The following is a 24,169-nucleotide window of genomic DNA, read 5'->3' as shown; positions in this document are numbered from 1 at the left end:
TCAGTTCTACAAAGTTTTGTCCTTAAGCTTCACTCGTTCTTGGTTTTATCTTCCTGTCTCACTGTCCCTTTTTCACCTCTTGCTGTGGCTGCTTGGTTTGATTTCAGCCTCAGTGGGCTGTGAGGAACGAGGGCCTTTATGTGGGCTGCGGCTCTGCTGAGAGTTGTCAGAAGGAGCTCAGTGATGGCGAGCCTCAGACCCTTTGTATCCTAACTTCTAAACTTTCAGTTGCCTTTAGTCTTCCTCTCCCTTCTGATGTTGAACTCTAAGAAGCGGGGCCGTGTCCCACAGGGTTTTGTTTGCATTTCCTTGGTATATCTCTAATGGTTCCCATGTACTTAATTCTCAGTGCCAGTCTAGGTTTTGGCCATACTCTCCTAGTGGAAAATGTCACTGCTGTCAGCCCACTGTCACATAGCAACCCCCAAATAAATGTTAGGTCTGAAGTTTAGTTTTTAAGTTTAGTTGCTCAGTCATGTCTGACTCTCTGTGACCCCATGGACTGTACCCACCAGGCTCCTCTGTCCATAGGATTTTTCCAGGCAGAGTACTGGAGTGGGTTGCCATTTCCTTCTGCAGTTAGGTCTGAAACCACCTGTCTACTTCCTGTTCCTTTCTTTCCCTGACAGTGGTGTGATAGTCCTGCAATCTGTTTCTTTTCTAATATTTATGCCGAAGACACACGACTAAACACCATTATTAGGACTTCCCAGTGTTAAAGAATCTGTGTGCCATGTAGGAGACCCCGGTTCTATCCCTGGGTTGGGAAGATTTCCTGGAAAAGGAAATGGCAAGCCACTTCCATTATCAGGCAAGCCTGATAATGTTATTTACTCTCGCTAAGCCACAGTTCTGTCATCTGTAGGTTGGGGTTAGTAAGGACCCTGTCCTTTCTCAGAGGTTCTGTGAGCCCCCCGTCCGTGCTGAGCCTCGGGTGGGGCGCTCTGCTGTCTGCCCTAGTGCCGAGTGTGGCGTCCTCAGCCCCCTGCTCCCACCAGGCAAAGGGACCACGTTCTTATAGTGACAGCACCCCTGCACCAGCTGGATGTGGCATGCCATTGCTAGGCCATCTCCTGCTAGTTTATTTTTTGTCCTTGCCTGTCTAAAGGTGGAATTTATTTTTTTCTGGCAAGCATGACTGCTAATTTGGATCACTGCAGAATTCCAGAGTCTTTGCTTTCTTCTTAGAATTATGGAAAGATTTTCCCTTTGCTCTCTGACATTTTTAGTGTTATAGAAAAGATAGTCAACACAGGTAGAGTCCTTTTCTTCTGAAGGGAATCTTTTTAAAAAAATCTGTTTTGTTCTAATTAGAAGCTACAGCATCTCTCTTGTCTTTATTTTTGGAATTCAGACATCTAGTTGGTATATGTCTAGGTGTGTGGCTTTTTCATTGTGTCCGCCTGACACTCAGGAGTGTTTTGCTCCATGGACTCCAGGCTCTTCTCAGAATTTTTGGTATCATTTTAAAAAATCACTTCTTTTAATCTCTTGTACTCTGTCCTCCTTGAATTCATGTTACACATCATTAGAGCCCCTGGATTTGTCCTTCTTGTCGCCTTGACTTTTCCTTCATTTTCTTGCTTTTGTTTTAAAATAATAAATCATTTTTCATCTACCTTGTTGTTTTAAGTTTAATATGAAAGTGAAAAGTGAAAGTGAAGTTGCTCAGTCGTGTCTGATTCTTTGTGACCCCATGGATGGTAGCCTGCCAGGCTCCTCCATCCATGGGATTTTCCAGGCAAGAATACTGGAGTGGGTTGCCATTTCCTTTTCCAGGGGATCTTCCCAACCCAGGGATTGAACCCAGGTCTCCCGCACTGTGGGCAGACTCTACTGTCTGAGCCATCAGGGAAGCCCAGTTTAAAGTGGAAGGAAGTTTAGTATGGATTAACACAAAGGGTATTTTTAAAAAATAAAATTTGGGCAAGTGTTTACATGTTACATCTTTTTCTGGTTTTCTTTGACTCTCTTCCCCCACAATAGTGAAATAGTATCAGCATTTACAACTTACAGATTAATGAAACGTAAAGTAGATTTCCAGTGTGATAATACATAACTAGGTTGTATGTATTATGTTTATGTTTATGTATATGTTTATAAAGTGCCTTATATTGTATCATGGTTGAAAGGTTGATTTTAAGAGTCATGCTTGGGATGGGAGGGGGAGGGGGGTTTAAGAAGGAGGGGATATGTGTGTGTGTATATATATATATATAAAATTATGGCTGATTCACATTGTACGGCAGAAACCAACACAACATGTAAAACAATTATCCTCCAATTAAAAAAAAAAGAATTGAAAAAACAGTCATGTTCATTTAACTTATTTAAAACCGGCTTTGCCATTTTGTCATTGTTTTAGGAGAAACTAGTTCGAGACATTGCTCATTGTCACGGGATTTTGATCACTTCTTACTCCTACATTCGACTGATGCAAGATGATATTAGCAGGCATGACTGGCACTATGTGATCTTGGACGAGGGACACAAAATTCGAAATCCCAATGCTGCCATCACCCTTGCTTGCAAACAGGTGTGACCTCTTATAACAAGGGGGTTTCCAGGTGGATAATATTTCATTGAGAATAAACTCTCTGCTTTTAATAACACAGTTAGGGATTCTTTCCTTGTGCTTTTGCATAAGGAGTTTGAAATACATGTTTTGCCTTAATGCTGAACACTTTTTGTTCTTACCCTTAATCATGTTTTCTCAGATTCTAATTGTTGATATTACTGAATGTCTCTTATACAGATCAGTTATTAGAGTGTAACCACATCCAACTCTATCCATAGTCTTCAACTTGAACAATAAGAAAAATTCTTCCATATATACACATTATCTATGTATGTATATTTTTTATCTATGTGTAATTGAAGAATTGAAGTTGCATAAAATGCCTACATTTTAGAGGAGACCAAAATGATATGTAGTTGTGTTAAATGACAGGATTGCATGGGAGTGTTTTTGGGTAGGGTTGGTGATCATGTGTTAAAAGGTGAATTTAATAGAAAAGTCCTTTCTTTACGGTAATAGTTCCGCACGCCTCATCGCATCATCCTGTCTGGCTCACCAATGCAGAATAACCTCTCCGAGAACTGTGGTCTCTCTTTGACTTCATCTTCCCGGGAAAGCTGGGTACATTGCCTGTGTTCATGGAGCAGTTCTCAGTCCCCATCACTATGGGGGGTTATTCAAACGCCTCCCCGGTACAGGTAATGTATTGGCCAGGTAACACTTCTGACATTTTAATACTTAAAACAGTCCTACTAAATACTGTAGTTTGTAGCCAAGTCTTTAACAGTGTAAGGCGAATGGCCCAGCCTATAAAAATCACAAAGTTGTTTTTGCTCAAAAGCACATAATTTTTCATATGAGTTTTTAAAAAATCATGTAAAATATTCAAGAGCAGTCAGAATTATGAGACAAGAGTGATTTCGTTCTGGAGAGCATATAATGGTGCAAATTGGAGTAGTGCATCTTATAAAGTAGTGTAAAAGCTTAGAAAAGGGGAAACCAGGAAAGATTTAAGAAGACATATATCTTTTAACCTGATTCTGGCAAAACAGGCTGGAAAGAGTGGCACATTCTAGGTTAGAGCGACCATATGCATCAGCTACTCTGTATGGCCATGGGCAATGAAGATACATGCTTGACTCAACTAGAGATGCTTGTGAGGGAGTTGCAGGAAAGCTGTGGATGGGGTATTGAAGGGAGGCAGAAATGCTTAGGGAAAAGCCCCTGAAGGTGTCTGAGCAGGAGGCTGGGAACAGCTGTGCTCGGAGGGTTACTCAGGCTGCAGGTAGTTGTGGGAGGGAGGAGGGAGGCTGGCTTTGAGGGACCTGCTGGAGTTGTTGGGAGTGAGGGTGAGGAGAGCCTGGACCTGGTTGTGGGTGGTGATCCTGAGAAAAGAAGTTGGAGAGCAAGAGTCCCAGGTGGCGTTTTCTCGACAGAACAAGCAAGATGTGGAGGTGGATAAGAAAACTGATAAAGGAAATTGGGTGGGGGGAGACTGGACAAGCTAGCTGCAGCTTACCTCTGAGGTTTCAGGCCCGGGTGACTGATAGAGCGGGATTGTCACACACAGAAACATCGGGAGGTAAGGCCAGCTGGAGGGCATTTTGTGGCATTTGGGGGCAAGGTCCCTGCACAGCCCTCAGGCTGGGCTTGTACCTGCCAGGTTATAACAGAAGTAAAGCCTGCCACCAAAAGAGGTGGTCATATATTTTGAAATATTAAAACTAGAAAAAGGATATTAGATCTTTAAAATTGGAGGACTATCGAAAACCAATTTAATACCTTTAAAATTTTGAGATTAAATGAGTTTTGATCTTCAGTTAACTTTTATAAGAGCTCTCTTCCTCCATTGAGTCCCCATTATCCTTTAGATATTCTGATTTTTGTTTTTTTCCCTAACTTTTTATTTTGGGATAATTTCAAACTTAAGATAAAGTTACAATAATTGTAAAAAGAACCCCTGTATACTCTTCACCCAGATTCCCTGGTTTTTAGCATTTTGCTGACATTTTGCCATATTTGCTTTTCTTTCCTTCCCACCCTCTCCCCTACCTCTCACACACGCACACAAAGTTTTTCTTTTTTTTTTTTTCTGAGTCATGTGAGTAAGTTGCAGACACTATACCCCTTTCCTCTACATCCTTCAGTTGTATTTACTAAGAACAGAGGTGTCTTACATAACCGTAGTGTAACATCCACATCAGGAGACAGTCTGTAGCAGTGATGTAATTCTGTTATTTAATCTGTATGTCATTCACATTGTGTTAGTTGTTCCATTGATTCCCATGTCTCTTCAGTTTCCTTTCATCTGACACAGTTCCTCTAAACTTTCTTTTGCCTGCATGACCTGACATTTTTGAAGACTGCAGGCTTATTATTTTGTGGAATGTGCCTTACCTTGGGTTTGTCTTTCCATTCTTCACTATTGGAATCAGGTTACACATTATTGGCAAGAATATCCCAGAAATGACGTTTCTTAGTGTTCCATTCCTATCTGGAGGCACGTGCTGTGGGTTTATCCCTTCATTGGTGCTGATCTGATTACTGGGGTAGGGTGATAAGTGTGCCAGATTTCTAAACTCTGAAGTTAGTTGATAAGTCATGGGGGAATACTTTGAGATGATGTAAATGTAGTGTTGTTTCTTACTTGAAGTCTTTGTTTCAGAAATTTGTGCACTTGTCTTTTTTCCTTTTTTAGATTGTAAAGTCCTTGGGAGCAAGGGTGTTGCTATTATTTGCTCCTTTTTGTTTAACACCATCAGTTCAGTTCAGTTGATCAGTCGTGTCTGACTCTTTGTGAACCCACGGACTGCAACACGCCAGGCTTCCCTTTCCATCACCAACTCCTGGAGCTTGCTCAAACTTACGTCCATCGAGTCGGTGATGCCATAGTTGCCATTCTTGGGTAGCTCAGATGGTAAACAACTCACCTATCAATGCAGGAGACATAAGAGAAACAGGTTTGATCCCTGGGTTGGGAAGATCCTTTGGAGTAGGGTATGGTAACCCACTCCAGTATTCTTGCCTGGAGAATTCCATGGACAGAGGAGCCTGCGGGCTACAATCCATAGGGTTTCTAAGAGGAGTTGGACATGACTGAATCGATTTAGCGCACATACAGACATGAGTGAGGTGTTCTTAGGATGTTTTGAAGTGTTTTCTTTTCTACCATGTTAATTTTTTAACATGAATTTTTCTGTATTAATATATTACGGTCAAGTTCTTTTTTTTATTCATTTTGCCGGTAACTTCTTTAAGTTTAAGCTTTCGTTGGAGATTTTCTTGTTCCATTAACTAGTATATAGTAGGTTGTTAAGCCTATTTAGACTTTTTTAAGTATCAATAATTTATTGAATTCTTTGTTTGCCTTTAAGTAAATTGCAGGGGGAGTGGTTTCCTGTGCTGTGGGTCTTTGTTTTTCTCTGGACAGTTAATACCCATCTCATGTGGCCGTGCTCCATTACAGAGCCATATGCTGCATTTTAGGCTGGAGTGACCTTTCATTTCTGGGATCATAGGGCTTTCTTTGAATTATGCTCCGAATCTCCTGTGGGCAGTAATCTCTGCTTATTATCTGCTGTTTCCCTTGCTGCCGCGTTTCCCTAGAGTTAGTGTTTGATCTTCAGTTTTGTGAAGTAGCAGCCCCTTTGTGGCCATTGGAGAATATAAGATTATAAACTGAGATTTGTTTGAAAGCAGTTTTTTCCTTGTGGGGGGATGGGGTCAAGCACTGAATAAATCTCTACTTTAGGGTTTAAGTATATAACAGTAATTAAATAGAGGGGGAAGAGGGCACAAAATTACCTAGTTGCTCTTTTGTATATTTTTGGTTAATGAGTTTTTTTGTTTGTTTATTTGTTTTTACTGATCATCTTATGAAAGGTATTTCATCCTGGAATGTATGGAACTTAAAATTTTCCAAACCATTTTCCAATAGTTTTGTACAACCATCCATCATTCTTTTTTAAAAATGAATTTAAACTTCGGAATCAATTGTGAGGTAAGAGCAAATGCATTCCTTAGACAGGGTAATTGTTTCCCCTTTTCTCTTACTAAAGGTTAAAACTGCTTATAAGTGTGCGTGCGTCTTACGAGATACCATAAATCCATACTTACTGCGGAGAATGAAGTCGGATGTCAAAATGAGCCTTTCTTTGCCAGATAAAAACGAACAGGTCTGTAAAACCAGGAATTATCAAAACATTCCTAAAGCACAATGTACCTGTCATTCTTTCTGCTTTTCACATATAGAATTGGTGAGGCTAACAGGTATGGTTGCTGGTGCTATGGGGCAGGTGGGTCTACTGTGTACACCTGCCTGTGACATGTGAGCCTTCTGGGCTCAGGAGTGACTAGAAGGCAAGAAGAGGTGGTCACTGCGCACATTCTTTCAGGGAGTTTTTCCCCTTGGATTTTGGAGTATCTAAGGCATGGAGCACTGACCTGATGAGGATGAGTAGGTTTTTGGATCTAGTACAAAGATGGAAGGGTTGTCCTGGACCTCACGAAGGGGCCTGTTCTGAAAATAAAGGAAAATAACCACATGTGGCAGATGAAGAAGTATCGATCGATTATTTTTGAGACTAATCAGGCCTGATAGCTTCAGTTTCTATTTTTGTTGTTTTTGTTGGATTTAAAAAAATTATTTTATTTATTTTAATTGGAGGATAATTTACAATATTGTGATGGTTTTTGCCACACATCAACATGAATCAGAGGTTGAGACAGAGGCAGCAGCGTGGAGTAGTGGGTGCAGTTGGCCGGCCGGCAGGGTAGGGGTTGTTGTCAGAGACCAGTCTGGTAAATCTTGTGTGTGGCTTAGAACTCAGGAAAGGGGGTGCCAGGCAACGTTTTGGAGCCTGGTTGGACTTGCTGAAGTGAAGTCTGGGTTGAGGGGCTTGCGAGCTGAGAGGGTCTGAGCCCTTGGAGGCTGGCATGGAGGAAGGGCTGTGAACCTGGTCCTGAACTTCCTTGGGAGCAGGAAGCCAGGCTTCAGAGACTCAGAGAAAGTGGGGTGGGGACCATGGGGCATGGGGATCACAAGGTGGATAGATGATGGAGATGGAGGGGCTGTGAAGGAGGGACCTGTTCATTGTTCAGCTCTAAGATGTATTTTTGCTTTGTTTTGTTTTTAATAAGAGGCACACTGTGAAAATTATATACATCATGCTTGTTTTGATTAGTTGATTTTGTTATTTTAGTATTTTGTACTGTTAAGTTTTTTTAAGTCTTTATTTTTTTTATTCTCCGTCTAGGTCTTGTTTTGCCGTCTTACAGATGAACAACATAAAGTCTACCAAAATTTCATTGATTCCAAAGAAGTTTACAGGATTCTCAATGGAGAGATGCAGGTCAGCCAAATAATATTAATAAAAGCTGGAGAGAAAGAGCTGTGGACCAAGGGACATGGGGGAGGAAAGGGGACTAGTACTAGTCAGAGATTCACTAGCGTTACCGTCTTGAAAACGTTTGGGTGTGAACCTTTACTTCCTTTGAAGCCCTTCCAGAAGTAAGAGAACACGCGGTTTGAGAATGCTGCCTTTTTATCTGTACGGCAGCACTGTTAACATTTGAACCCAGCACTGTGAGGTCTAGTGGAAAAATGCACTAGACCATGGGGTCTGTGACGGTGGGTCCTACAGGGATTGCCAGCCCTATGTAGAAAGTCCGGAGCAGCCCAGGGCTGCTGGGTGCATGGAGGAAGAATTATTATATGCATTTTTGTATAAGTAATAGCATTTTAGTTATTGGCCATACTCAGCAATACATGTGTGTAAATGTCTCTTTATTAAGCCTACGTAGTAAGTTTATCATCAGGTTTAGTCAGAAGCTCCATGTAAACTCTTCAACTTCTTTGTGTTTCAGTATCTTAAAGTGTGAACTATATTTTATTTATTTATTTATTTGACATGTAAAATTCCTTAGTCTTTGGTTCGTCCTCGTTGGAGGCACAGCTGAGGAGCAGGGGATGCTCTGAAATTCACTGTCCTGCCCTTACATGGAGGCAGATGGAGATGAATATGGGTGACAAGGTTTCCTGTGTCCCATGATATCTACCTGTTTTTTCTTCCAGCTCAAGTCATTTTTGTTCTTTTAACCATCTCTTAACAGTTTATTTCATCTATCATTGGCATCTTTAGGGGGTTTCTAAACCATTCACATTTATTCATCTCTCCTGTGTGTCCCCTGACTTATCTTCACATGCCTCCAAATTGTGAAGCCTTAGGTGGGTAGGATCAGCACTGACCATTGGATAGAGAATACAAGCTATGTGTGTGATTTTAAATTTTCTAATGGTCACATTAAAAAAGGTGAAAAGCATAACAGGTACAATCAGCTTTAATAAGATATTTTATTTAACCTGACATATCTAAAATATCATTTTAGTATGTAATCAAAAACTTTAAATTACTGAGATATTTTGCTCTTCTTTTTTTGTACTGAGTCTTCAGAGTTGGGTGTTTTACATGGGTAGCACATCTTAGTTTGGGCTTGCCACACTTCATGTGTTCAGTGGCCACACGTGGCTCATGACTGCTGTGTTGGACAGCAGAGATCTCAAGGAAGAAAGATCAGTTACAGATGACTCTGGGGAGTGCTGACGGTGTTCCTGCTTTGTTCAGATCGTGTGTTGTTTATCTGTTTACTAGTTAGAACAACCATACTCTCTGATCATTGCTCAATTTGTGGTTTATCTTTTCCACTTGAACTTTTATACTGGTGAGTGTGACTTGAGTCACGGGCCGAAAGATGTAGAAGGTGCCTGCTTGCTTTTGGGTAGCTAGGTGGGCTCTCTCACTCTGGGGCTCCTAAGTCCTCTGCCTTGTGAACCATCCCACACATTGTTTCCATCTGTGTATTTTCCATGTGGCATGTTTTCTGATATACTATTGTAAAAGTCAGTGGAACTTCAACCTCTGACTCACATAGTAAACTATAGAACTTCTAGTGAGGTACTTAGGAGTATAATATTTAAATGCATTTGCTAAGTTACATGGCAGATTTCCCTAAATTTTAGTCACTCCAATTCAGTTCAGTCGCTCACTCGTGTCCGACTCTTTGTGACCCCATGGACCACAGCACACCAGGCCTCCCTGTCCATCGCCAACTCCTGGAGTCTATCCAAACTCACCATTGAGTTGGTGATGCCATCCAACCATCTCACCCTCTGTTGTCCCCTTCTTCTTCTGCCTTCAGTCTTTCCCAGCATCAGGGTCTTTTCCAATGAGTCAGCTCCTTGCATCAAATGGCCAAAGTATTGGAGCTTCAGCTTCAACATCAGTCTTTCCAGTGAACACCCAGGACTGATCTCCTTTAGGATGGACTGGTTGAATCTCCTTGCAGTCCAAGGGGCTCTCAAGAGTCTTTTCCCACACCACAGTTCAAAAGCGTCAATTCTTCAGTGCTCAGCTTTCTTTATAGTTCAACTCTCACATCCGTGCATGACTACTGGAAAAACCATAGCCTTGACTAAATGGACCTTTGTTGAAAAAGTAATGTCTCTGCTTTTTAATATGCTGTCTAGGTTAGTCATAACTTTCCTTCTAAGGAGTAAGCTCTTTTAATTTCATGGCTGCAGTCACTATCTGCAGTGATTTTGGAGCCCCCAAAAATAGTCAGCCACTGTTTCCACTGTTTCCCCATCTGTTTGCCATGAAGTGATGGGACCAGATGCCATGGTCTTAGTTTTCTGAATGTTGAGTTTTAAGCCAACTTTTTCACTCTCCTCTTTCACTTTCATCAAGAGGCTTTTTAGTTCTTCACTTTCTGCCATAAGGGGTGGTGTCATCTGTGTATCTGAGGTTATTGGTATTTCTCCCGGCAATCTTAATTCCACCTTGTGCTTCTTCCAGCCCAGCGTTTCTCATGATGTACTCTGCATATAAGTCAAATAAGCAGGGTGACAATATATAGCCTCGATGTACTCCTTTTCCTATTTGGGACCCCTCAATCATGTCCAGCTCCTTGAGACCCCATGGACTATAATCTGCCAGGCTCCTCTGTCCATGGAATTCTCCAGGCAAGAATACTGGAGTGAGTTGCTATTCCCTTCTCCAAGGGATCTTGCTATAACCCAGGGATTGAACCCAGGTCTCCTGCATTGTAGTCAGATTGTTTACTGTCTGAGCCACCAGGGAAGCCCAGATTTCCATTGAGAATGGGCATGATATTTCTTATTTATGTTTAAAATGTGAACCAGTTTTTTATATACTGTGAACCTTTTTTGCTAGAGGGAGAATCATCAGCAATTGAATATGACCCCAGTAGATATGTTTGGTCCAACAGGACTTTGTTTTTAGAGAACTTGCCCTTTCAGGAAAAGATGTGTAAAGGTTCTTCCCATTCCTAATATGCTGTGATTGGGGAGAAAACTAAAAAGCTGATGAAGGATTACTTCTTAATCTGTGTTATGTATTGAACAGCCTCCTTCCTTTCCTTCTTGAGTGAATATTATTTTACATGGGGTGATCTGAGTGGACATAATTCTTTTGTACCATAGATTTTCTCTGGACTTGTAGCCCTAAGAAAAATCTGCAACCACCCTGATCTCTTTTCTGGAGGCCCCAAGAATCTTAAAGGCATTCCAGACGAGGAACTAGGGGAAGATCAGTTTGGATACTGGAAACGTTCTGGGAAAATGATAGTTGTGGAGTCCTTGCTGAAAATATGGCACAAGCAGGGCCAACGAGTGTTGCTGTTTTCTCAGTCCAGACAGGTGCGTATACAAGCCTCATGCAAGAAGCAAGTTGGTTCTTTATGACTTATAACCAATAAATTTAAAAAAAAAATGGGATATGGTTTAAAATGATCCTAAAGGCAAATCCACCCACTGATACTGAAGTGGCAAGCTGCAAAGCTCTTCAGGAGGTGGATCTTTATTTAGAGTTGGTGCCCAGAAGATGGCTTTTTTAAAAAGAGACCTTAATACCATGTGATTTTGGGGTGCAGGTGAGTTTTGTCTGAACTCAGATGTCCTGCTTTTTACAAAATTTGTAAGGACAGTATGGAAATACCAAAAATACTCTTGTAGTAGTTTTATTTATCCGCCTCAAACCAAGAAACCCCTTTTAATTTAAGCCTGTTGGGGAAGGTGTGATCCTGTTTATATGAGTGTTGCATACTCACTGGAGGCGTATCTTTGATTTTTAAACTCTTATATCCTCCACCCCTTCTCCCAAACAGATGTTAGACATCCTTGAAGTATTTCTCAGAGCCCAAAACTATTCCTATCTCAAGATGGATGGCACCACGGCGATAGCTTCCAGACAACCACTGATTACAAGATACAATGAGGTAACAAGTGAACAGAACCATGAAGTCACATGATGCCACTGTGCAGAGGGGACGGAAGGAGAGGTCTGCACCCACAGTGCCTACGTCTGGGATTGGGCAGCTTTAACTAGATGCATTTCTAGGTTAATGGGATGTGTGTGTGTGTTTAAACAAAGAACCTGTATTCCTTTTTAAAAATCCAGTTTTCAAACATTGATAATATAATTGCTATGAAAAGCAGAAGCTGTGAGTTGGGATCTTGACTGACCAAAGGTCTCTACGGCATAATCCATTGCTTGTACTGCAACCAGGCTTCCATGTGTAGAACATGTGAAGGCTGAGGTGAACAGCTGTAACTGACTTTCCATGTGCATACCGAGTGTCATATGTCTCACCTCTAGGACACATCCATATTTGTGTTTCTTCTGACCACTCGGGTGGGTGGCCTAGGAGTCAACCTGACGGGCGCAAACCGCGTCATCATCTATGATCCCGACTGGAACCCAAGCACAGACACGCAGGTCTGTTTATTTTCTTAAAGGACTGTGTTGGTGACTCACTGTCTGATGGCTTACACTCAGGAGCATCCCCCCATGCCATGTTAGCCTCAGCGTAGAGCTCACATCCTGGCTGTGTCTTGTCTTCTGCTTGGAGGGAGGGTCTTCTCAGTTTACCCGTAGCATCCACACCCAACGTGGGTGAAGAGAGGACGTGGGAGGAAACTGACACCGTTGTTTTTCAGGTAGAGCTGGCTTGGTCTGTTTTGTCGCCTGCCCATTTGTCTTCCTTAACAGGCCTTGGGTGTATTTAGCCTCATTAGCCAAAGTTCTGATTTGGGGAGTGGAAGGAAGTGACTGGCTGTTAGTCAGCACTTGTTGCTGAGAAGGGCCCTTGTTGAGCCGCATTTCTCTGCTGTATCCTGGAGAAGGAAATGGCAACCCACTCCAGTATTCTTGCCTGGAAAATCCCATGGACAGAGGAGCCTGGTAGGCTACAGTCCGTGGGGTCGCAGAGTCGGACACGACTGAGCAACTTCACTTTCTTTTTTTCCTTTTTTTCTCTGCTGTAGGCCCGGGAGCGAGCATGGAGGATAGGCCAGAAGAAGCAGGTGACGGTGTATAGGCTTCTAACCGCAGGCACCATTGAAGAAAAGATTTACCACCGGTCAGTACCCTCAGCTGCGCCCCTTGACCAGAAGCTGCTTTCCAGGCTGTGGGTGTGTAAGAGGGAGAGGCATGCCACCAGGTTTTGGAGCAGGGAATTTTTAAGGAGCATTACTTCAAGAAATCATGCCATCTCAGAGAAACAGTTGCTGTAATTTGAGAGAGATATGTTTTTTTTTTTAATAATTTCTCGTATTTTTTGTTTCTCATTAAAATAAGCTTAGATGGCTTATTGTGTGTGCTTTTTTTTTTAATGTCTTTGATGAATCTGATTGTTTTTAACCTTATTAATAAACAGTTGCTATAAGTTTAGAATCCTGAGGTACAGCCAAACATTGTTTCATGCCAGCTTAATTTTTATCTTTTTAGACAAATCTTCAAGCAGTTTTTGACAAATAGAGTGCTAAAAGATCCAAAGCAAAGACGATTTTTCAAGTCCAATGATCTTTATGAGCTGTTTACTCTGAGTAGTCCTGATACATCCCAGAGCACTGAAACAAGTGCTATTTTTGCAGGTATTCCATGAAATAATTTAACTTAAAGTAATGAAATATGTAAGGATTATGCAGTGTGACATTAGCATGTTTTTCTCTTTCATAGGAACTGGTTCAGATGTTCAGACACCCAAACGCCATTTAAAAAGAAGACCTCAGCCGGCCTGTGGAACAGACCAGAATGTCCCAGTGGGCAAAAAGTTCCCTGATTGTAAGACATCTGCAAATGATGCCATGTCATTGGAAGAGACATCTGTAGGGTCAGGCGCTGAAGTAAATGCAGTAACTTCTGACCAAGGCATTCCTTTGAATGATGCCGCTCAGATACCTCATAGTCTAACCAGCAGTGAGAGGCTTGGAGAAGAGACAGATACAGTCTCCAGGCCACAGGAGTCCTTAGCGAGTCATGAAAACGGGGACAGTTCGGATTCTCCAGGAATCAGCAGAACGTGTGGGACGTCTGGTGAGGAAAGCATCAATGAAAAGGAGAGTCTTTCTGATAAAAGAGAAAGCTGCCAGGTTCAGGGAGAACCTCTTTGGGAGAATGAGCAAACGGAAAATAATTTTTATAAACACAAATCGAAAATGAAACATCACGTGGCAGAAGAGACCATGGAGAAACACCTGGGGCCGAATCAAAAGCCGAAGAGCTCTAAGCACCACAGAGATGCCAAGTTTGAGGGAACTCGAATTCCACACCTGGTGAAGAAGAGGCAGTACCGGAGGCGAGACAATGAAAATGAGAGCGAGGCCAAGGAACGCAGCCATGATGACTACGTCCTGGCAAAGCTTTTCAGAAAATCAGGTACTCCTTTGGCTGAACTTGCCACGGGTGTGCTAGGGGTAGAACCGAGGGGCTGCTTCTGTGGGAGCAGGCATCCCTGACAGAGTGGAATGCACACTCAACTGGAAGTAGTTTTCCTTCTAGAAGTCAGGTTTGAAGTGTTCCGACATTTTCAGAAATAATTTTATTTATTTATTTATGTTTGGCTGAGCTGAGTCTTCCTTGCTGGGCAGGCTTTTCTCTGGTTGTGGTGAGCAGGGGCTCCCCTCTAGTTGCGGCATGCAGGCTTCGCACTGCGGCGGCCTCCTGTTGAGGAACACAGGCTCTCGGGCGCACGGGCTTCAGCAGTTGTGGGCTCAGTAGTCGCTGCCCGAGGGCTGGAGAGCACAGGGTCAATAGTTGTGGCGTACGGGCTTCGCTGCGCCAAGGCATGTGGGATATTCCTGGACCAGGGATCGAACCTGTCTCTGCCGCATTAGCAGGCAGACTCTCTACCACTGACCAGCGGAGCCCTGTACTGACATCTTTAAAAGTCATTTTCACCTCTTTGCTAGGGGAGTTTGAACCTTGAGCGAACAGTGGGACCTGACTTCTTTTTTCTTTTTTTTTCAGTGGGTTTTGTCATACACTGACATGAATCAGCCATAGAGTTACACGTATTCCCCATCCCGATGCCCCCTCCCATCTCCCTCCTCACCCGACGTGACCTGACTTCTAACCACATGCAGGAGGGGTGCAATGCTTAAGATAGATTTGTACTACCTGAACATTCATAGAATATTTCTCTGCGTGCTCTGTATATCTGATTTTCCAGTCACAGGAGAGTCAAGTGACAGATCACGGGGAGAGGAAGGGGCATGGCCAGAGGCAGGCACTCTGGAAGGAGGAGAGCTGATAGCTAATATCAAGGGAGAAACATCAGGAAAGCAGATTTAACAGTTGCTCAGGACGCTGTAGGACAGGCCAGCCTGCACAGCTGCATCATCTCTGGGACTGTCTTGCTCAGGCCTCACAGGTCATTGTGTTCCCAGGGTGACGGTCTTGAGTTACCTGAGGTCTCCGAATGGGTCTCTGTTCAGGAAAGCAGGCTTACGTACAGTGTCCCAGAAGGAAAAGCCTCTGGGCTTGCTGCTTTCTTGTAAGGTAGTTCATTGGTAACTTTCTCTGTTTTTTCCTACAGTTCCTGATCTGCTTTCTTAAGAAATTATGTATGTTATTTAATTTTCAAGTTTATTTGCATGGAGGTGTAGAAAATACTCATAATAATTTTTTAAAATTGACTATTTCAAGATTATTTCCCCCTTGTCATTTGCAATTTTTGTCTGTTTCCCTCTTTGTTCCTTGATCAGGTTAAACCAGTAGGTTGTTTCGTGATTTGTTTTTTCAATAAACCAGGAGTTTGATTAATTAATTAGATCCATGGTTGTTCTCTGCCTCTGTAATTTTTGATTTTATCTTCAGTACTTTCTTCCTTTTTGTTTTTGTTGTTGTTTTAATGTTTTTGGTCCTAATTTTTATAAAACTGGCTTGAAATTCAGTTCACTTAATTTTGTTCTTTCATTTTTATTAATATAAATATTTAGGTCTATGAATTTTCCACCTGTGACTGTATTGAATTCTTCTGGTGTGTAGTGTTTCTGTGATCATTACTTTTTAGAAATTATGTAATTTTTGTTTATACTTTTATATTTTCCCCCTTCAATAGAGGATACATTAGTAGAAGGTTTTAAAATTTTCCAGATAGCAGGGAAGAGCTTGTGGAAGTGTGGTAATTAAAGCATTATGCTTTGATGATACAACGCAGTGATAGTTGACAGCCCTTCCCTCATTGGGTAGAGATGCAGGTGAAGATCCGCAACGTTTGTAAAAGTTTGTGGGTCCTGGTGGTCGTGGGTGAACAGCAGCCAAAAATGTTGATGCTTCTTTTCTCTACCCGGAACACACTAGCCTGGACAGAGGAGAACGTGTGATTGTGTCTGAGCTGAAATAGCGTGTTCACAGTTTCCTTTGCTCTTGCCAGTGGGCGTGCACAGTGTCATGAAGCACGACGCCATCATGGATGGAGCCAGTCCAGACTATGTCCTGGTGGAGGCGGAGGCCAACCGCGTGGCTCAGGATGCCCTCAAAGCACTGAGACTCTCTCGGCAGCAGTGTCTGGGAGCAGCGTCTGGTGTTCCCACTTGGACTGGCCACAGAGGGCTTGCTGGTGCACCAGCAGGAAAAAAGTAAGAGGTCGCCACCCTGACATGCTCGTGAGGAGGCCAAACTGGCCAGGCTGGAAATAAAGTCAGGACAGACGGAGGCACTCCTGCTATTTATCTGTAGGAGGAGCAAATCCCTCAGGGAGGGATTGGGCCAGCCAGATGTGCATAACTTAAGAGAAATACACATCATCTTACCTTCTTTGCTTTCATTCCTTCCTTTCCAGAGCTAATTTTCTGGGGAAAGGAGAAATCTCTTTTGCTTAAGAGGTGATATTATAAAATAGTAAGAGTTATAGAATAACAATTAAACTTTAATAAGATGATTAGCTATGTTTCAGCAATCAATAATTACTCTGCTCTTTTAGAGTAGTTTTCCTACCTAGAATTTGAGGGTGATTTCCACTGTGACTTGAGCAAGGATATTGAGTGGTTCTTACCTTGAGATGCAGTAGTAATTTCCAAGAAGAGTAAAAATAGGAATCTGATATGGGTTTGGGTGGACTCCGGGAGTTGATGATGGACAGGGAGGCCTGGCGTGCTGCGGTTCATGGGGTCGCAGAGTCAGACACGACTGAGCGACTGAACTGAACTGAAGTGGGCAGAGCAGAAGCATCACAGCTATGAGAGAATAACCATGCAGAAGAGAATTTCTCCAAGAGTTTAGGTGTTGGAAGTACATTCTCATCTCTAAGTCACAAAGTAACATTTTATCAACTATGACTCTTCCTTACTTAGGAGCAGATTCGGTCAGAAAAGGAACTCCAGTTTCTCTGTGCAGCATCCCTCTTCAGCATCTCCAAAGGAAAAATGCCAGGTAATCTTACTTTCCCGCTTTTATTCACAAGATTTACTTGATTGAACTGCCATGGAAATCTCACTCAATTCCACATGTGAAGGACATCACTGGCATAATGACATCTACTATTTGTATTTCATGCACTTTCGTGCATTTATGAAGCACTTTTGTGTGAATTTAAAAGGGCTAGCTAACTTCCTAGAAAAGACAAAGCCTTTAACCCAAGATTCGTAGTAGAATCTCTGTTTTGTCCTCCAGAAGTTCACACAGGGTAGGTGATACGTGTTGCTCCCCATACTGCCTGCCCCATTTGGAGGTGAAGTGCTAACTCGAGGCACCACTACTGTCTAGAATAAAGATCTAGAAAATCACCTGAGTATTGTTTGTAATTTACAAGCTGCCAAAGCATCACATCTGTCTCTCCCCCTCCTGCAACCCCCTAAATGCCTTGAGTGCTTCACTGAAAGTAAGTAGTAGGCCATATTCTTATTGTTTAATACTTTTTTTTTCTGTTTAAGGGTTGTGTTGTTTATGAAATTTGAAAACTCCGAGGTTCAGACTCCTACTTTTAGATTAATTTGAACACATTTAGTAGTAGAGAAACTTTTTTTGACTTCCCGTGTTACGTTCTTTTAGCAGTAGGAAAACGAAGAAAAACTAGATTTCTGTTGCTGTTCTGAGGAAACTCACGTGAGGTGTACAGTAGTAAAAGATTTAAAAGTGAAGAAAAAGAAGTACAACTCTGATACTGTTCCTTATCCCATGGTGCTCAGATAAGGGAAACTTTGGGAGGAAGAACAGGAAAAGCCCACAGAGCCCGTACCTCCTGGAGACAGTTTTCCTAGAAGTCTTCTCTGGAAGCCTGGCCCTCCCTCCATGCTCACCACTTAAGATGGTGATGAAGTAGATAGTGTAGTTTGGGGGCTTTTTTAGGAAATGTTCTCTAAGAGCAGGTGAATTTAGACACTTAATTCCCCTCCTTTCCGTTTGCATCAGACGGTGTCTCATTCGTTCCCCATCAGCCTCAGCACTCTGGGCACATGTGTTATCTTATGGCCCCTTAGAGCCTTTGGAGAAATAAGTGGGAGCATAAATAGGGGATTAAATATATCCATGCCCTGGTCTTCTTTCTCCAGGACGGTGCTGTGAAGAGGGATGGAAAAGATCACGCTTCAGAGCATTTTAGTGGAAAAGCTGAAGACACAGAGTCTACATCCGGGGTCCTCGCTTCATCCTCACTCTTGGCTAAAATGAGAGCTAGAAACCACCTGATTTTGCCAGAGCGCTTAGAAAGTGAAAGCGGGCACCTCCCAGAAGCTGCTGCTCCGTCGCACTGCAGCACAGAACACGATGACCTTCTGGTGGAAATGAGAAACTTCATTGCCTTTCAGGCCCAAGTTGATGGCCAGGCCAGCACCCGGGAGATACTGCAGGAGTTTGAGTCCAAGTTATCAGCATCACAGTCTTGTGTCTTTAGAGAACTCTTGAGAAGTCTGTGCACTTTTCATAGAACTTCTGCTGGCGAAGGCATTTGGAAACTCAAGCCAGAATACTGCTGAGCAACATTACTTTCTGGACTTCTAGTTGACTTTTTTCTGGTGAAAATGTTATTTATTTAATTATCATGTTTGTCAGTGGAAGTTGGCTGTATTTGATGTTTACTTTGAATGATTGCTACCTCATAAACAAAACTTTAGGGAAGTAGACATTCTTCTGCAAAACTTAAGTTTTAAAAATACCTGGGTTGACTTTTTTTCTTTTTTTCCGAAATGAATTATGTTATAAAATCAGGGACCTAACCGTTAATCCTTGGAACACACTTGTTCTTTTACCCAGAAGATGCTATCAGGGAAGACATTACTTACTGCTCATTGCAAGTTTATAGACTCGAACTTGCAAAAATTCTTGTTATTGGTGCTAAAAACATGTCTTACATTCAGTTAGACCTGTTCAGATAATCAAGTTCATCAGTAGCTATTAACAGTATCATTTGGGTACCTCATTTTTAAATGCTTAAACTGATCATTTGCCACTCAAAAAAAAGATCACATTTGTTACCTTTTGAATCCTATCGATTGCCTTTAAACAGTCTTCCATTAAGGTACTGTTAAATTGGCAAGTTATTTATTTGTAAAGCATGGAATAGTTTGGTAATAAATGATGAGATGTGTATTTGCAGAAGGCTATAGTTTTCTCAGTTTAAAGTTGCTTTATTTTAAGCAAAGGGCACATTTTTCCTCCTACACCGACTCTTGGTTTTAGGAAAATGAAATGTGTTATCTTTAAAAAGCAAAAAGCTCAAGGTTAACCAAAAGTAAGTACAGGTAAAACCACCAACACATACCCATGCATAGAAACATCACTCCAGAGCACACCCAGATATACCATTGTCACCACATGGTGACCACCATTCCAGCCTTTCTCTGCTTCCATGCTGGGAGGGAACCTTGAACATTTTTTCCTTAACTCACTGTCTTCCTTTCTGAGGATGCTGGTAACTTTCTGTCTGGCTTCACTGTTCTCTTTCCTCTGTCTAGTCATTTTTGTCTCTCTTTTCCCTTTGCATTCACCGTGACTCTTAGAGGTTTGGTTTTCATCTGCGTCTGTTTCTGGTTGTTTATATGTTTAGAGTTCTGTTACGGTGGCGTTTCAATCCTTAGTTTGTTTTCTTACCCTTGTTTTTCTTTCCTTCTCACTGTTATTTTTATCATCTCAGCTCTGAAGTCTTGTTTTCTTAAATTGACCGGATTTCTTAAGTGTCTTCTAGAACTGTTATGGTCCAGTTTGTTTGTTTCTTAGATTTGTTTTCTCTGGCTTGCTGTTTTCCCTCTTTCTGATTTTTCTGTATTGTGTTTGCCTTCCTCCCATCTAGCTCATGCTGAAAGTGAGCAGCTGGGTCCAGCTCTCTTGTGTGCTTTTCTCCACCACTCAAAGAGGAGCGCTCTGGGTTTCAGAGTCAAGGAGAGGCTCTACTAGGCAACATGAAGCTTTTAATTGAAGACTTGGGTTTTAGTTATGTTTTCTGAGATTTTGTTAAATAGCTTGGCCCGTGACTCCCTCCCTTTAGACAGGAGATGTCATAGGCAGTCATAATTTCCAGCAGGATTTTCTGCTTCTTTTTCTGGATTCTGGCTTGTTCATTTCATTCAGTTTTTAGAGTGGTTTATTATTAGAGGAAGAGGATCCTATCATCTTCATTCTGCCACCATTGTCTAGAAATAATAGACTTTTACACGGGTCAGTACATCCTAGACTTGACTACTTGACTCAGAAGGGAGTCAAAACTCATGAATTTTGTTTCTGGGAAGTTCTTTTTTTGTTGTTGTTATCTTAAACCTATAAGAAAATTGCATCCCTCTTGTTCTCAGATTAAAGTACTGATGCTGTTCACGAGTATGAAGTGCTTGGGCATCGTACCTCTGTTGTCTGAAATCTAAAGTCTACTAAGCAAGGGAAGTTGTAGCCTTCTCTTTAAGTAGAAAATGCTGGCAAAAGTTATGATGCGGTCACAGGGCGATGGTCTTCACTCCCAGCCTGTCTCAGCCCTACTACCAGCTGAGACCCTGGGTAGTCACTGCCTTGCCCGTGTCTCAGTTTGGATATTGGTAAACTTTGTCATCATGCCTCTGGGTGGAGACACTTAGGGGCAAATGCTCCAAGTATCATAGTTTTAACAACGTAGAATAACTTATTCATTTAGATGAAAAATAATTTTTGGACCTTTAAATCTTTGTACAATGTAAATAGATTTAATGTATTTAACATGTTATATTGGTATTAAGCTACAATAAAGGATTTTAAAATTTTGTGAAGTGTGAAAAATTCCTTAGTTAAAACATGATCACTGTTTAAAACATTTCAAGCAATACTCTGCCTCCCACTCCTCTTGCTCCTGTTCCAGAGATAAGTACTATATTTGGTGTATATTCTTCCAAGCTGTTTTCTATGCCTTTGCAGATACATGTGGCAGCAACTGCTGCTATAATGTCCATTTTTCCCTTCTCCTTTCCTGCTAAGACTCCTGCCTTTTACCTGAACACAGGCTGCTCACTTAACACTCTGCTAAATGGTTAATTGTGACCACGTGACAGGCAGTGGGATGTGAAGAGAACATCCAGACTGTGCACTGAAATAAGAAATTGGGTATCCACTTCGCTCAAAATTCCCTTCTCGTGCTGGCCAGCGTGGCTTTGGGAGCTGAAGCAGTGACACAAAAGGGTCAGAGTTGTGTGCTGAGGATGGAGATTCTGGCCTGCCAGTCTCAAACTGCTTCCTTTTCACCTGTTACTTAAGAGCAAAATAAATTCCTGACTTGTTTAAACCACTATCTTTGGAGTCTCTTTGTTACAGTAGTTTGTTTTGTTTTACATGTGATTTTACAAAAATGCAATTATTATCATCCTAGTTATTTAGCAACTAACTTCTCATTTAATATATGCTAGACACTTTTTCATTTTTCTAAGTGTAATTCAACCTTCATGGAATTGCTGGACTTAAAAATTAGGTGGATTTTTAAATTTATTGGATGTTGTGGAACTACCTCCTTCAATTCACACCCCATAAAAGAACTAATTTCTCCACACTCTTGCAAACAGTAGCCCATGTCAATCTCAGGAGTTTGTTTTCCGAGCCAGTGTTGTGGTTGAAAATACCTTGTTTTACCTTGAATTTTTCTGATTACTTATAAAACAAACATTTCCATTTGTAGATCCTCCTTTACAAGTTCCCTGTTCATGTTATATTTACCTAGTTTTACTATAGATTCTTTTCTGTCTCAGAGGTGTCTCTAAGACAGAAAGGCCATTGTTCCTACTATTATTGAATAGTCCAATCTTTTCTCCGACCATTTGAAAAATGCCGGATTTATCATATGCTCACTTGTCTGTTTCTGGGTAGTGGATCTAGATTCTGTTCCCATGACCACACACTTCCGTGTCTGACTTCGTACAGTGTTGTGCTATCTGTAGGCCAGTTTCCTTTCCTTCCCCACCACCGTTGTCTTATTCTTGTGCATTTTCTGTTTCCTGTGAAACTTAGAATCAGTTTATTAAGTTCCACTAAAATTGTGTTGTTCTTTTGATTGAGATTGTATTAGTTTATACATTAATTTGAGGATAATAGACTTTTTTTTTTTTTTTTAAATATTATTTTATTAGTTGGAGGCCAATCACTTTACAACATTTCAGTGGGTTTTGTCATACATTGACATGAATCAGCCATACAGTTACACGTATTCCCCATCCCGATCCCCCCTCCCACCTCCCTCTCCACCCGACTCCTCAGGGTCCTCCCAGTGCACCAGGCCCGAGCACCTGACTCGTATCCCACCTGGGCTGGTGGTCCGTTTCACCATAGATAATATACATGCTGTTCTTTCAAAACATCCCACCCTCACGTTCTCCCCCAGAGTTCAAAAGTCTGTTCTGTACTTCTGTGTCACTTTTTCAGTTTTGCATATAGGGTTATCGCCACCATCTATCTAAATTCCGTATATATGTGTTAGTATACTGTAATGTTCTTTATCTTTCTGGCTTACTTCACTCTGTATAATGGGCTCCAGTTTCATCCATCTCATTAGAACTGATTCAAATGAATTCTTTTTAACAGCTGAGTAATATTCCATGGTGTATATGTACCACAGCTTCCTTATCCATTCATCTGCTGATGGGCATCTGGGTTGCTTCCATGTCCTGGCTATTATAAACAGTGCTGCGATGAACATTGGGGTGCACGTGTCTCTTTCAGATCTGGATTCCTCAGTGTGTATGCCTAGAAGTGGTATTGCTGGGTCATATGGCAGTTCTATTTCCAGTTTTTTAAGAAATCTCCACACTGTTTTCCATAGTGGCTGTACTAGTTTGCATTCCCACCAACAGTGTAAGAGGGTTCCCTTTTCTCCACACCCTCTCCAGCATTTGTTGCTTGTAGACTTTTGGATAGCAGCCATCCTGACTGGCGTGTAATGGTACCTCATTGTGGTTTTGATTTGCATTTCTCTGATGATGAGTGATGTTGAGCATCTTTTCATGTGTTTGTTAGCCATCTGTATGTCTTCTTTGGAGAAATGTCTGTTTAGTTCTTTGGCCCATTTTTTGATTGGGTCGTTTATTTTTCTGGAATTGAGCTTCAGGAGTTGCTTGTATATTTTTGAGATTAATCCTTTGTCTGTTTCCTCATTTGTTATTATTTTCTCCCAATCTGAGGGCTGTCTTTTCACCTTACTTATAGTTTCCTTTGTTGTGCAAAAGCTTTTAATTTTCATTAGGTCCCATTTGTTTATTTTTGCTTTTATTTCCAATATTCTGGGAGGTGGGTCATAGAAGATCTTGCTGTGATTTATGTCGGAGAGTGTTTTGCCTATGTTCTCCTCTAGGAGTTTTATAGTTTCTGGTCTTACATTTAGATCTTTAATCCATTTTGAGTTTATTTTTGTGTATGGTGTTAGAAAGTGTTCTAGTTTCATTCTTTTACAAGTGGTTGACCAGTTTTCCCAGCACCACTTGTTAAAGAGATTGTCTTTTTTCCATTGTATATCCTTGCCTCCTTTGTCAAAGATGAGGTGTCCATAGGTTCGTGGATTTATCTCTGGGCTTTCTATTCTATTCCATTGATCTATATTTCTGTCTTTGTGCCAGTACCATACTGTCTTGATGACTGTGGCTTTGTAGTAGAGTCTGAAGTCAGGCAGGTTGATTCCTCCAGTTCCATTCTTCTTTCTCAAGATTACTTTGGCTATTCGAGGTTTTTTGTATTTCCATACAAATTGTGAAATTATTTGTTCTAGTTCTGTGAAAAATACCGTTGGTAGCTTGATAGGGATTGCATTGAATCTATAGATTGCTTTGGGTAGAATAGCCATTTTGACAATATTGATTCTTCCAATCCATGAACACGGTATGTTTCTCCATCTGTTTGTGTCCTCTTTGATTTCTTTCAT

At 41.5% G+C, this 24,169-nt stretch overlaps 1 protein-coding gene across 1 annotated transcript in view; it reads left to right on the top strand.

Moving 5' to 3' along the window:
* Positions 1–21,477, top strand: part of ERCC6 (ERCC excision repair 6, chromatin remodeling factor) — a 69,615-nt gene extending 48,138 nt beyond the window's left edge. Inside the window, 14 exon segments of the mRNA XM_065922770.1 lie at positions 2,366–2,536; positions 3,038–3,088; positions 3,091–3,216; positions 6,577–6,693; positions 7,774–7,869; positions 11,019–11,234; positions 11,702–11,812; positions 12,193–12,312; positions 12,861–12,955; positions 13,324–13,469; positions 13,555–14,253; positions 16,253–16,457; positions 17,172–17,250; positions 18,369–21,477. Coding sequence (XP_065778842.1) covers positions 2,366–2,536; positions 3,038–3,088; positions 3,091–3,216; positions 6,577–6,693; positions 7,774–7,869; positions 11,019–11,234; positions 11,702–11,812; positions 12,193–12,312; positions 12,861–12,955; positions 13,324–13,469; positions 13,555–14,253; positions 16,253–16,457; positions 17,172–17,250; positions 18,369–18,791 — 2,655 coding nt within the window. The 3' untranslated portion in view covers positions 18,792–21,477.
* The last annotated feature ends 2,692 nt before the right edge of the window (positions 21,478–24,169 follow it).

Source organism: Muntiacus reevesi, chromosome 2 (assembly GCF_963930625.1).
Source record: "Muntiacus reevesi chromosome 2, mMunRee1.1, whole genome shotgun sequence".
In the NCBI taxonomy this organism is placed as follows: Eukaryota; Metazoa; Chordata; class Mammalia; order Artiodactyla; family Cervidae; genus Muntiacus; species Muntiacus reevesi.
This window is presented reverse-complemented; position numbering and strand designations above follow the sequence as displayed.